Below are 14,445 nucleotides of genomic sequence, written 5' to 3'. Positions count from 1 at the left end.
TAATGGAGCCAACTTTAAAATTATAAACCTGAGATTATTGATTAGCAGAACACATTACACTACATGGACAAACTTACTCTATTTTTTGTCTTAAGAGACAGTGTCTTGCTATGCTGCCCAGGCTGAACTTAAATTCTGGGGCTCAAGTGATCCTCCAACCTCAGCCTCCCAAGTAGCTGAGACTACAGGTACATGCCACTGTGCCTAGCTATGACATCCATACTCATGGCCTCACTTATTAGTCATACTTTCCATGAGGAACCACAGAATGTTATTACCTAACTTGCGTCAAAATATAACAAGTGCCAGTAGTACTACTTAATAATAACAAAAAGTAACACTGATCATATATCTCAGAATATCATATAAACCTCCCAGATTTGTCTATTAACACTGGGATCCCTCAGATTTTGCTCCAATTTTCTCCTGTATCCAGGCTCTCGTGAGATTCTGTTCAGATTCTTTTTCATGAAAAAGTCAGTTTCAGGTAGTTTTGTTCTGAATGTATTTCTTTTTAATTCAGCCTCACAACATACTTTATTCACAGAAATTATGTCACTAACAAAAAAGCGGGGGTGGGAGAGTATTTAAAGTGTCTGTGATACCTCTCAGTAAGAATGTCTGTAAGGCAAAATTGTCCTTTTGAGGAAAAAGTGGCCAGTGATTAAAAACACCACATTTAAACGATAAGAGTTCTTATTTATGATGGGTTTGCTTCTTACTAGTTGTTTGATTTTGTCAAGTTATTTTATCTTCCTAGGCCTTAGTTTTTTTTGTCTTTAAAATGGGCACGTCTTAAAGTTGTTAGAGAATGGAATAACATAGCATGCTAACTTCTGAGATTAATAAGGTACCTATTAAGTGCTCAGTAATTGCATCTACATTTTTATCATCATCAGAAAAATATGTTGCAGATACTTCTGGCTGATATCAAGTATAAGCTTTATGAGATACCTGTCAGATCGTCCTCCCTCCAAGCTGTATCGCAGGTAATTCATACCATCCAGGAACTGACTGCTGGGTAGTGAGTCATCACCCAGTTCTTTTAGGTCCTCAGGCCTAAGGTATTCTCCCCCATCACCTGTCATTGTGTCATCACCTTGAAACAATCAGAGGAAGAAGGAGGATTATTTGTTGAATGTAATATCAACCACAAAATATAATCATGATTGTGAAATGCACCAACATCATTGCCTTGACATTGATGAAACTGCACTGCACACTAGAACACAGAACACCAGCAAACAACTACACAGTGTTAAAACTTAGAGATGCAATATTTGATTGATTTTCTTACTACTTGCCAAGAAAAAGTAATCACTTGAATTTTAATTCTTTTAATATTAAGTTTGGATACCACTCATTGTTTACTTCTGGGAGAAAAAACTTCTAAGATGAATTCTAACTATAGATTTACCAAAACATAGGCATAGTCTGCTTTAGGATTAAGCCTACATTACTTTCAGAAAAAAATACGGGTTTTATTAACATTTCAGAAGACTACATCTATTCTTATTCATGAAAAAGTGAAGGGAATGGTTAAATACAGAATCTGTCACATAATACAAGCACAATGCAAGCTGCACATTATGGATCCCTTAGAAAAGCCAAAAAGATTATTTAAAAACCAGAAGTTGGCTGGGCACAGTGGCTCACGCCTGTAATCCCAGCACTTTGGGAGGCTGAGGCATGTGGATCACCTGAGGTCAGGAACTTGAGACCAACCTGACCAATCTGGTGAAACCCTGTCTCTACTAAAAATACAAAAATTAGCTGGGTACAGTCGTATGTGCCTGTAGACCCAGCTACTTGGGAGGCTGAGGCAGGAGAATTGCTTAAACTCAGGAGGTGAAGGTAGTGAGCCAAGATTGTGTCACTGCACTCCAGCCTGGGCAACAGTGAGAGACTAGTGTCAAAAAATACAAAATAATAATAATAAAAACCAAAAGTCTGCTTATATACTCTCTCTTTATTTCCCCCACTCTCCTACTCCATCCCTACTCCCAAAAATTCCAGCACCAAATTCTGAATACTACTCAGCTTTAGGCATCTCATCCTTCCTCAAAGTCTGTTTGCTTTTGCATTTCATCTTGCTTCTCCTAATTTGCCAGTTCTCACTGCTGTCTCTCAGCAGCTAAGACGGTCACAGGGAATAAATATAACTCAAATAAGCTTTAACTTCTTGGTTCTTAAAAATCCTCAAAACCCCTTAATAAAATAGGGCCTACATTTCAAGGTTTCTTATTTCTCCCATCTATCTTTCACTCTTGTTATACCTTGGTAGGGGAGGAAGGTTTTTAAGGGGGAAAAAAGAAAACGTTAGAAAGATAAAGGTAAAAGAAGAGAGTCTAGCTGGAGTGACTCCGCATCTGAAGGAGCAAGGCACAGTGTTTGATCAGGTAGAACATGCAAATCAACTACAGGAACCCAGCCTTCCGCTCCTGTGTAAACAGAATCTTGTTAGAAGATGGAAAGACATTTGAAGAGTATATTTTTAATCAAATATATCAAAATTTTATGACGCTGATGACAAGTCAAAAATTAAAAACCTCTGATTGGCCAGGTACAGTGGTTCACACCTGTAACCCCAGCACTTTGGGTGGGTGAGGCAGGAGAAACACTTCAGCTCATGAGTTTGAAACCAGCCTAGGCAACACCTAGACCTCGTCTCTACTAAAAATTTAAAACAATTAGCTGGTCATGGTGACTTTTGCCTATATTCCCAACTACTTGGGAGGCTAAAGTGGGAGAATTCCTTGAGCCCAGGAGGTCGAGGCTATAGTGAGCCATGATTGTACCATTGCACTCCAGCCTGGGCAACAGAATGAGATCCTGTCTCAACACCACCACCACCAAAAAAAAAACCACCTCTGATTACACTGAAAGTTGATGAATGAATGCCCTTTACATTCTCCTTTATTTTGTGCATTTTGATGGTTTTGTTATGATGCTATCTGCCTAAGGCAGCTGCTAAGTTGAGTGACATTAAAAGTAAGTTTTTAGTATTTTATATACACCTATGGTGGCCCTAGATATATAGACAATGTCCTGACTATGTTTCAGAGAGAGATGATCCAAAGAAGCAAAGTCCCTAGATGCTGACCTAAATGCTGAAAGCAGTGTCTAAATCCTGTCCCAGTGTTGGCATTAGCTGGAAAGGCACCTCTCTGGGGACTAATCTTGTCAGTGCTATATAAAATTTCTCTCAAAGATAGTTGCGTATTAATCATGCTATTCAGTAGTACATATCAGCAGTGAGACATGGAAAGTGAATCCAAGTAGAAACTAACAGAATTTGAAAAATCACTTTGAAAAAAATCACCCAAGTTGGTATATAACCAGAAAATTCTGCATACAGATCAAAGCTTTAAATGTATTTAATGAGCCCCTGAAATAACACAGTCATATTCTTGCTTCCCTTGGTGGGTGAGAAGATTTCTGCTAGTGCAAAGCTGGCCCATCCCTGCCTCCAAAGACTTATCCCCTCTCATCTTCCTAGATACTTTGTTTGCTAGGCCCTTCATCTTCAACCTTCTCTCCTCTGTTACAGATTCTATGATGTCTTTCCCCTTCCATGGATAAAACATCCATATTTCTGCCATCTTTGAAATATGGTATCTTCTCTCCCTAATTCTTAGACCTTCTTTATTTCACATTCTGACTCCTCTTTGTCAACGGTCAAACTTATCAAGCAGAGGCTTGTTAACTTCAGCAATTAATCAGTGGCTGAGATGTGATTTCTTCTTAAGAAACTATTCTTCTTAAAAACTATTCTTCTTAACTTCTCTGACACAAATCTCTCCTGGTCTTCGCCCTACATCTTTGAGTCTTTTCTGTCTCTACTTCTCTTAAATGTTGTTATTTTCAATCTGCCCTTTCTTTTTATTTCACATATTATCATGTGGACTTAGAGGTCCCACTAGTTAAACACAGGTTTGTATTGGTCCCAGACCTCTCTCATGAACTCTACATTTATATTTCAATTGCCTTCTGGTCTTCTCCACCTAAATTTTCTATAAGCATCTCAGGTTTAGCATGTCCACAGCAGAGCTCATCTTCTTTACCCACCCCCTTACTAATGTAGTTCTCTTTGAAAATTCCCTACATGAGCAAATAGCACAACTACTTCCTTGCCTAAGCCAAGAGGGGAGAAGAGATTATTTAAAATAATATTCAGATTAAAAGCTTTAGCTCTTATTTGTTTGAGTAGAGTGGCAATAGACTTGGAAAGAATTTTGTACAACTCAGACAGCTTTAAAAGAATCATTATGTACTTTCTTTTCTTCAATGCGCTTATTTGATGTGAAAACAAAACAAAACCAGAAGCAACCTTTATTATTTTTACATTATAGGACAAACCTAAAATGAATTTCTTTATTATTTCCTATATTTAGAATAACTTCCGATCGTTACCTACTTACTCACTTAATAGAATGATGATTCCCAGATTTATAACTTAGCTTTTTCTTGTTGTTTTATTTTCCAATGTTTCCAAAGAATTTTGTGAAAACTCTTCTCTACTAACTGTAAAGCATCAGCGTATTGCGGGCTTTTTACGTACAATTGTTTTGATATCTGGAAACCATAAGATTCCTCATCGATAGTGAGTGGTGTATTTAACCCCTGTAGGACACAGGTCTTAATAGCATGGGAATAACTTGAAGTGGAATGGTGGCCAGAAGCGGTGGCTCATGCCTATAATCCCAGCACTTCGGGAGGCCGAGGCAGGTGGATTGTCTGAGGTCAGGAGTTTGAGACTAGCAAGGCCGACATGGTGAAACCCAGTCTCTACTAAAAATACAATTAATTAGTGCAGTGGCACACACCTGTAGTCACAGCTACTCGGGAGGCTGAGGCAAAAGAACCTGGGAGATGGAGGCTGCACCGGGCTGAGATCACCCCACTGCACTCCAGCCTGGGTGACAGAGCAAGACTCTGTCTCAAAGAAAAAAAAAAGTGGAATGGCTCCCCTTCCTGATAACCCCTCATAATACTGGCAAGAAGATTCTCTGAAATGTTGTGGAACCCACTTCCTCTCAAGCAAATATTATTCCTGCTGAGATATGGAAAAAGGACTGAAACCTGAGATGAAGAGCCCCACCAAGTGTTAAGTGTTCACAACAGAAGTGAGTGTATCAAAGGAGAAGGCGCCTCTATATTTCATCCCAGCACTCGGCCAGCTTGGCGTTCTCTTGATTACTAGTACCTGTCATTCCAGAGTACTAGCAGAGATGTATGAACAAGCCATCTATTCATGAATCCATGAGAATAAGGCATAAGTGAGTCACATCTCTATAGGCATTTTGGTTGTACAGACCCCACCTCATCATTTATGGCCAGGAAGCTGAGTCAGTGAAGACAGGGATCAACTCATGATCCTACGAGCACTTAGAGGATTACCTTCGCATCTTTGATTAAATCTGGATGCTATAATTCTCTTAGACTGAATTCTCAGTTCTGTCTTTTCCTTGCATTTCACTGTCATATTCCTCCATAAGGATGTTATTTATATCATGGCTGTGCTATTACAATAGTAATACTAGGTTTCAATTCCATACCCACCACTTAATAGCTGCATGCCATTGAACAAACTACTTAATGTGTCTAGGCCTTGTTCTCCAAAAATAAGTCTTTCCTTACCTGAAAAAAAAAATATATGGAAGGATATTCACAGCCTGTGTCACAGGGATGGTATGAAGATTAAATGAGGCATGGACCTAGCATTATAGAGGTTTAGTAAATGTTTTCGCTTTTCTTAGATTTCTGCTTCCTTCCAGGTTCTTCCCAATAAACTCCTTCTGTGTACCCCTGCTGGTTAAATCTTTATAAAACCAGATTTAAATGTTTTAATCATTAACTGAGATATTTAAGGTATCCTGTTTCCCAGACTTTTCAGCTAAGAATTCAAACAGTCCACAACAAAGCCTGGTATGTTTTTATGCATCAGCAAACCAAATGACTGGAGGATTTTTCCACTCTGTCTCTCTCTCTCTCTTGTACTTTCCTATCTCAAGACTTTCCCATACTGTTCCTTATCTAATCCCTAAAATATGTGTACCCTGTTATTAATCTGTCATCTCTCAGCACGTTAATGAGACTGTGTTAGGTATATCTATCTCCTGATCTCCCCAAGTGGACATGAAAAGGATAACATAGTGCCTTCCATTATATCTCTTTTAATATATACATTATTTCTCCACATAGGCTTCCTAAAGGCATGCCTCATGCTCACCTTTGATTCCACTGTGCACCAGTTATAGAGCGTTCCACACGCTCTATAATAACATCAATAACACCACATTCACTATTTGTTAATTGGATTCATGAGTAGATATTATGGATTACTTTATATGTATACAGCAAGTTAGCCTGATAGGATATCTCAGTGTAAGGACATCTCAATGTAAAGTTTTACCTTACGATTTTATCTTGAAGAAACTAAAGAAACATCTTTAATATTTCTCCTTAAAAGCTATTAGTATTAAACATAGCGTCATCCTTAATGGCAAGAGTTTGGATACTCTTTTTGGGTATCAGTACACTGTTACTACTAATAAAACAACAGACTGTAGAGGAAACAGGGATAAGCTAACAATTTTCAAACACATGTTGCATTGCGTCCATGGGATGATATCAGGTTTCATAAAAACATATTAACCTCACAAAACTTTAAAGGTTGGCATTGGCAATGTCAACCAGCCAATTTCGTTTATACTAATTCCTTCCATGAAAAGGTTACTTATCAATACGCAACTAGATTCTTTACATGAAAATTATTCAACTTGAATTTTCATCTGGGAAAGAAATGTTATGAAGTTTTTGGCTATATCTAAAACTGTACTTCTCTTAACACAAAAGACAATCTTGGTCATTCACCAATATTCTCCATGAACCAGGAGTTCTTACCACCAACAATATTTAATATATAACATTTTTAATAATAAAATTACAGAATGTTATAACTCATCTCATTTAATATAATAGACAGATCTGAAAGGCTATTTTGTGTAAATGGTTTTCTTTTAATAAACTCAATATTAAATACTTTAAATGTACTAATGGAATTCTCCAGCAATTATTTTCTAAATAAAGGGCTATTTTTAAATTAAGTAATCACTATTCAATTTATCTGATTTATAAATTTAAATTTTCATATAATAGAGTTGCAAAAGTGATACCATGTGTACTTTGGAAACTTCTTACTAGATAAAATATCTTACATTATTCATTTTTCCTTATATGCCAAATTCACCCTAAATAATTTTTAAATGTTACTTTATTTCTATTCTTAGCTATATTAAAAATCACATTATAACTATTAATATATTTTTAATCACACCTGAAATATATCATCAACCAAGAATATAAACTGCATTCAAGTGATTTTAGTTATTATCATGTTCATGCTAGCTCAATGAAAACTGACCAAAGAATTACTTTTCTCTGAATTTAGATTCTAAGAAAAGATATTAGTTGCAAAAAAACAATTATACAATGTTCACTAGATTATATAATTATGTTTGTAGGTCTCAATAATAGCTGCAAAATCATTAACAGTATAAACAATTCATAACTTTAAGCTTCTAAGTTAATAAAATCCACATACTCAAATGCACACATATACAATTCCACTCATATCAAACATGCAACTTCAAAAGAAAAAGATTAGTATTAGGCACACAAATTTAAGCAAGTTGTTCTATCCAGTTAAGAAAAATTAAAAACAAAGAAAAGCTTTCACTCCAAAAATTTCTTCTAATGGTACCTGAATCACTAAGTGCCTCCCCATCAATAAAGTGGTCACCAAACTGCTTAAGAGCTGTTCAACACACAAGTAAAGATAAGAAAGATGATCCCACAAAACAAAATATAATATGCATATAGGAATACTGAGAATTAGTTGGCAGGTACTAACATAGAACATAAAATTATACTAAATACTTGGAACTGCTAGCTTTGCGAATCCCTTTGAATTTACTCATAAAAATATTTTGATCCAATATTTGTTCATTCTTGTCATAAATTCTTATAAAAGCTGAGAAAATTCAATACCTATTACCAATAGGTGATTCAACAAGTTTTTTCTAAATAAGGACATCTCAATGTAAAGTTTTACCTTAGGATTCTATCTTGAAAAACCTAAAGAAACATCTTTAATATTTCTCTGTAAAAGCAATTGGTATTAAACTTAGTGCCATTCCTAACAGAAATACTTTTTCAAACATACATTTTTCATGTACATATATGGAAATTGTTTTTCAATCATGTACATTGGAACAATAGTTGCACTACTGAAATTTGGTTGCATGTTTCTTTCTTTCTTTTTTCTATCTTCTCATAAAAAAATGCTTGCAAATCTTATATGCTGCTTTCATGACTTTTTAGTAGATTTTTTTAGTCTGAATGGAATATTACATGGAAATTCAAGATACAAAATGCAGAAAAGTCAGCAACTCTAGTTGAAGTAGAGATAGGGAGCTAGGCACCCTACTGGCCCATCTCCAGCTCTAGCACAATGTCCCACACCCACTCCAGGCAGTCCCCACTGCTCCTTTTAGAACACCAGGATTCCCGGGACTTAGGAAGCCATTGCCTTAGATCATGTTTTATCAGCTCTAAAACTATAGGGGGCATATTTTCTGACTTAAGTAATACATTCTTATGTTGAATTTGTACTGCTTCCTGCTGTACTATTTTTAAACCTTCTCTTTTTCTCTGGGCTCTTTTCCTCTGGACTTAAAATATATTCTGCACATATGAACCAACCAGAATACAGAGATTTCTCAATTGATGAAGAATACTCATTGATGGAGTATACTTTAAAGACTTTACTCAAAGGCATTTGAATAAAAAAAGATTTTTAATACAATTAAAACAGATTTTAATAACAATTGTGTTATTATATAGCTATAATACAGTTTTTACCCTTTCCAGTCATATTATTTGATAACCTAACTATAAATGCTAGTTAAAAGAGATAATATCAGAAAAAAATATTAATCAGAAAAAGAGGCTGGGCATGGTTGTTCATACCTGTAATTCCAGCACTTTGGGAGGCTGAGGAAGGCAGACCATGAGGTCAGGAGATTGAGACTATCCTGTCCAACATGGTGAAACCCCATCTCTACTAAAAATACAAAACATTAGCTGGGTATGATGGCGCATGCCTATAATCTGAGTTACTCAGGAGGCTGAGGCAGGAGAAGCGCTTGAACCAGTGAGTCAGAGGTTGCAGTGACCAGAGATCACACCACTGCACTCCAGCCTGGGTGACAGAGTGAGACTCTGTCTTAAAAAAAAAAAAAAAAAATGCAAACACACACAGAAAAAGAGATAATATCAGAAAAAAATATACTAATCAGACAGAATTGCCCCCTGGCCCCTGCTGCCATGGCAAAAGTAAATGTATTGAAACAAAGGTGAAAAAGTGACTTTAAATTATAAGATTCTGTCATCCATATCACCAGCTTGGTTTCTGAAACAAAGGACGACTTGCCCTTGTGTAAGAACATGACAGGTGTCGTAGAAGATTGAATAGAAGTCTTACCCTCTTCATCAGAAACATCGAGAACCTCAGTCATCGTCTCAGGAACATTTAGTTTGTGTTTTTCTGTAATAGTCTGGAAAAACAAAAATCATTAAAGTTCATGTTGAAAACAAAAGTAAACAAAAGATGAAAAGCATCACAGAGGAGGCCATACTCAATAGCAGCAGCAAGCCGTCAAGCCGGGACTACTGCATCTTTTCCACGTGTATATTTTGGAAGTTTGCTTTCATGAAAACTCATTTGTTCTTTGTGAAGATAAATTATCATTTATACCAGAAAAGTTCTTTGAGTTCTCATTTGAAAAACAAATTCCTTAGCAATGGCATTATTAATAATAACTATATTGAGAAAGCAGATTGATGTTTTCAAAGTTTCCCTAAAATGAACTGATGTTTCCAGAAAAGCTTTAAAAAGAAGCAATGAGCATATGCAGTGTATTAAAAGCAAAGCCATTAGAAAAGAAGCTATAAATAATGTGAAAGACATAAACTCTTTGGGTAGAAAATATGACACATCTCTTCTGGGCTCAGAGGATCAAATTATCTCTATAATATTTCAGTGGGCTAAGGTTCTGGTTTGTTGCTTATTTGCCTTATGCAACAGCACTCCATGGTTGTCAGATCCACCACCTTTCATTCCTGATGTATAGGGTAAGGATAAGAGACAAGGATCTGAGTCTAGCTGTCTGGGTTCAAATTCTAACTTCATCATTTATTACCTACAAGGCCTCAGCAAGTCCCCTAACCTATCTGTGCCTCAATTTCCTCGACTATAAATAAAGGATAGAAAAGTACTTCATAAAATGAAGATTAAATTATGTAATATATGCAAGAGCTCTAAAAACTGTGCTTGACCTATGTTGGTACTCAATAAATATTAGCTAGTATGATTTATTATGATTATTGTAACTCAATATTAAACGCATCTTAAAAGTGAAGAGCCTCTGGACTTTTTTAATGGAACATTTTGAATGTCTACTGCATGCTTGGCACTATTTTAGACACGAGATATACCAGAATTTGTTTAAATGACAGAAATAAGCCAGACCTAGAAAGACAAATACTGCATGATCTCACCTATATGTGGAATCTAAAAAACTCACAGAAGCAGAGAATAGACACCTGATGGTGACCAGGTACTGGAAAAGGAAGTGGGAGGAGCATTAGGGAGATGTTGGTTAAAAGATACAAAATTTTAATAAGACAGGATAATAAATTCAAGAGATCTATTGTAAAACATGGAGACTATAGTTAATAACAATGTACTGTATACTTGAAAATTGCTGAGAGTAGATTTTAAGTGCTCTCATCACAAAAAATGGATATGTATGTGGAGGTAATAGATACGTTAACTAGCCTGATTTAGCCATTGCACAATGTGCATGTGTGTGTATATCAGAACATCATGTTGTATACCATAAATATGTACAATTTTTATTTGCCAACTAAAATAAATAAATAAAAGACACATGTACCCAAAAAGATAAAAATCCAAATCTCATTATTTTCAGCATCACCTAAAGACTATTGAGTCTCAAATTCACACCTTCAGTTTCTGTATTGAAAATATATTAAGTGCATGAATTGACACTGTCATGGAAACTTAAAAAAAAAATAAAATGAATCCCTTGACATAAAAGTAACATCTTCAACCAAAGCCACCAAAGTACAAAAAATAGGTTGTGTAGTTTTTTAGGCTTTGACACAAACATTACAGAATTATTTGAGTGGCTATAATAAACCTATCATCAATTCTTTTCTTTCCAAAAGCAGTAGATAACTTCAAATATATTTACAAAGAAATTCAACTGGTTAATCAAATTCAACTGAGTAACTCTGACTATATACATATATAATATCTGTGTGTTAAGGGGAAGTGATCATAATGCGATACTGCATGAGCTTCTGGGCAGCTCCTCATTTTCTTCAGAAAACTGATTAAACTGGCTCAGAAGAGCTCTGTGATTCAGTAAAAAGGGAGACGTAGCAAAGCCTCATCTCTCATTCCATGCTATGATCATGTTAAGCTGCCTTTATTTTGACAGGTCGTGTTCTCTTTTGCCTCTGAGTGTTTCCACATATTCTTTCGTTTACCAGAAATTTTCTTTCCTCTCTTCTCTTGGCTCAGGTTAGATGTGACTTTCCTGGAGAAACATTCCCCGATCCTCCCCAGTGAATGTCTGTTTAACTGTGTTTATCTGCTGCTATGTACTCCTAGAGCAGCATGTGTGTTGTGTCATACGCCACGCACTGTGTGTGCCCTCTCTGCTTATCTGCCTCCACGTGAGACTGTGAGTCATTTTAGAGGAAGATTGTTTCCACAGCACCTAAAACATAGTAGGAGCTTTTCAAATAATGTATCAAAAACTTGACGATACCAAATTAAGCAAAAAATAAATTTAAAATCCACATCATGATGAAACGGATTGTTTTTTGAATGGAATTTTAGTTAAAAGACAGGAAGAAACAGAGAAAGTAAAGGAAGTCTCCTGCTGGTCATATGAAAGCACCATTGGAGACAAGGGTTGTAAATTCAGCTTGCCTGCATATTTCTAGTGATGTTTAAATGGTTTTATTCTGTGTCTTATTCACTGAAAGTAAATGCTGCAGGAAAATCAAAAGTATCCATCCAAAAATCTGGAGAATAATAGTGGTTGATAAGTATTTGTTGAATGAACAAACTCAAAAAGACTCTGTTACAATTTGATTATTATTTTAATATTATACATTTTAATTTAGAAATTTAATATGGAAATTAGAACCTATGTTCTATATCAGTGGTATTCCACTACAGCTACATATTACAATTATTAGAATAATTTTAAAAATATTGTTACTTGGTCCCATCATGAACCAATTAAATCAAAATCCATAGGAATCAGGCCCAGCTATAACAGGGACCAGGGTATTTTTTTTTTTAAAGTTCCTTAGGTGGGTTTATTGTGCAGCTCAATTTGAGATTCATTTTCCTATGTTAGGGAAAGTGTACAAATTGTAGGAAAATGATTTGCGTTTAAAATATAAGATAGAGATTACCCTACTATGACTTCTTATTCAAATTTTCTTTTCTTTTCTTTCTTCTTTTTTTTTTTTGAGGTGGCATTTCGCTCTTATTGCCCAGAATGGAAGTACAATGGTGTGATTTCAGCTCATTGCAACCTCCACCTCCCAGGTTCAAGCAATTATCTTGTCTCAGCCTCCCGAGTAGCTGGGATTACAGGTGCGCACCACCATGCCTGGCTCATTATGGTATTTGTAGTAGAGACAGGGTTTCAGCATGTTGGCCAGGCTGGTCTCGAACCAGGCTGACCTTGGCTTCTCAAAGTACGGGTATTACAGGTGTGAGATACCGCTCCTGCCCTTTATTCAACTTTTTGGGAACATTTAAAAATGTGATAGGCTGTCTACTATATCAGAGTGCATTAGAAAGTTAACTTTTGCACAAATGTTTTAGAGTATTTGTCCTTCATAGAAATATTTCAATAAGGATATGCTTCTCTGTTTGAAAATAATTGCTGGAAATACTTTTTAAATGATTAAGTTTCATTGCCTGGTAGTCGCAGTTTCTATTTTCAGGTGCTGATAATGGGACCACATTTCCTTTGTACTCGGAAGAGTAGTAATAATAATTTGTTTCAGTTTGGTCACTGAATGCTATCAGAATTACCAGCAAACATATGCGGCAACAGAAAAAATAATACGCTGTGATGATATTGGTCATAGATATTTTTCTGTATAGATACTAAAAATAGCCTCTATATGCAACGTGGTAAATATAATAGCAACTATACATGAGAGAGTATTTGACCTTTAGAAGGCCATCAATAAATATTTGTTGAATGGATGACAAATCCTACTTATGTATAACATAACAGGAAATGAATACATATTTTCCTTTTAAACAAAATGTCCTTTGAAAATTTGATTATTTAAACATAAATATGGTTTTATGCAACTACCTCTGAACAAGGCTATAATGTACACAGAGAACAAGGCTATAACGAAATGATCATGGACATCTGCTACAGAATCTAAGATATTATGGTCAAGATTAGAAACTACTTTAAAAGTTAAAAGAGTAGGATACTAGGTACAAGTTTAATGGAATATAATTAAACCAGATAATAAGGCAAAAGAAATAAGATATAATAGATGGATGAGAGATTTAATAATGAATTTATATTGTTAAGCATAAGATGGAAAATACAGAAAATAAACTAGGAGTTCTTAACTTTCTGCTTTATAAATGGTAGACAGTACCTGGATTTGTTCTATGCAAAATAAAATGTGTGCTTAACTGATCTTCACTTAGCCAACCCTCATTCAGCCAAACCCCCTGGCCAGCAACTACATTTATATCACATATTCACTAAGTCACCACAGTGCACTGAGTAATCTTGGTTATGATGCTACCTTTTAATGGCCATACCCATGGCTTCCATCGGTGGAGTTCAAGCTAAACTTGTTTCTGTTTCTAAACATATTCATACCAATCATATATATTAATATAACGTTATACCCAATTAGATGTAATTGAGACAATTATCACAGGTTGAAAACACATGTCAAAAGTTTAAAAAGATTCTGCACTAAGTAGGTCTCTTTAAGAAAATACACAGGGCTGGGCTCATGCCTGTAATCCCAGCACTTTGGGAGGCCCAGCCAGGTGGATCATTTGAGCCCAGGAGTTTGTGACCAGCCTGGACAACATGGCAAAACCCCATCTCTACAAAACAAAACAAAAATTAGCTGGGAGTGGGGCATATGCCCACCTACTACTCCCAAGTAGTCTCAGCTACTCTGGAGACTGAGGGGGGAGAATCAACTGAGCTGCAGTAAGCTGTGATAGCACCACTGCACTCCAGCCTGGGCAACAGCATGAGATCCTGTCTCAAAAAA

At 35.9% G+C, this 14,445-nt stretch overlaps 1 protein-coding gene across 50 annotated transcripts in view; it reads right to left on the bottom strand.

The window, feature by feature from the left end:
* Positions 1-14,445, bottom strand: part of ANK2 (ankyrin 2) — a 568,766-nt gene that overhangs the window by 70,483 nt on the left and 483,838 nt on the right. For all 50 annotated transcript variants that reach the window (XM_037731960.1, XM_017510194.2, XM_037732068.1 and 47 more), the window contains 2 exons: positions 9,548-9,620; positions 955-1,099 (listed from right to left, as the gene is read on the bottom strand). In XM_037731960.1, the coding sequence (XP_037587888.1) occupies positions 955-1,099; positions 9,548-9,620 (218 nt within the window). The remainder of the gene's footprint in view (positions 1-954; positions 1,100-9,547; positions 9,621-14,445) is intronic.

This window comes from Cebus imitator, unplaced genomic scaffold (genome assembly GCF_001604975.1).
Source record: "Cebus imitator isolate Cc_AM_T3 unplaced genomic scaffold, Cebus_imitator-1.0 Scaffold17, whole genome shotgun sequence".
NCBI classification, from domain to species: Eukaryota; Metazoa; Chordata; class Mammalia; order Primates; family Cebidae; genus Cebus; species Cebus imitator.
This window is presented reverse-complemented; position numbering and strand designations above follow the sequence as displayed.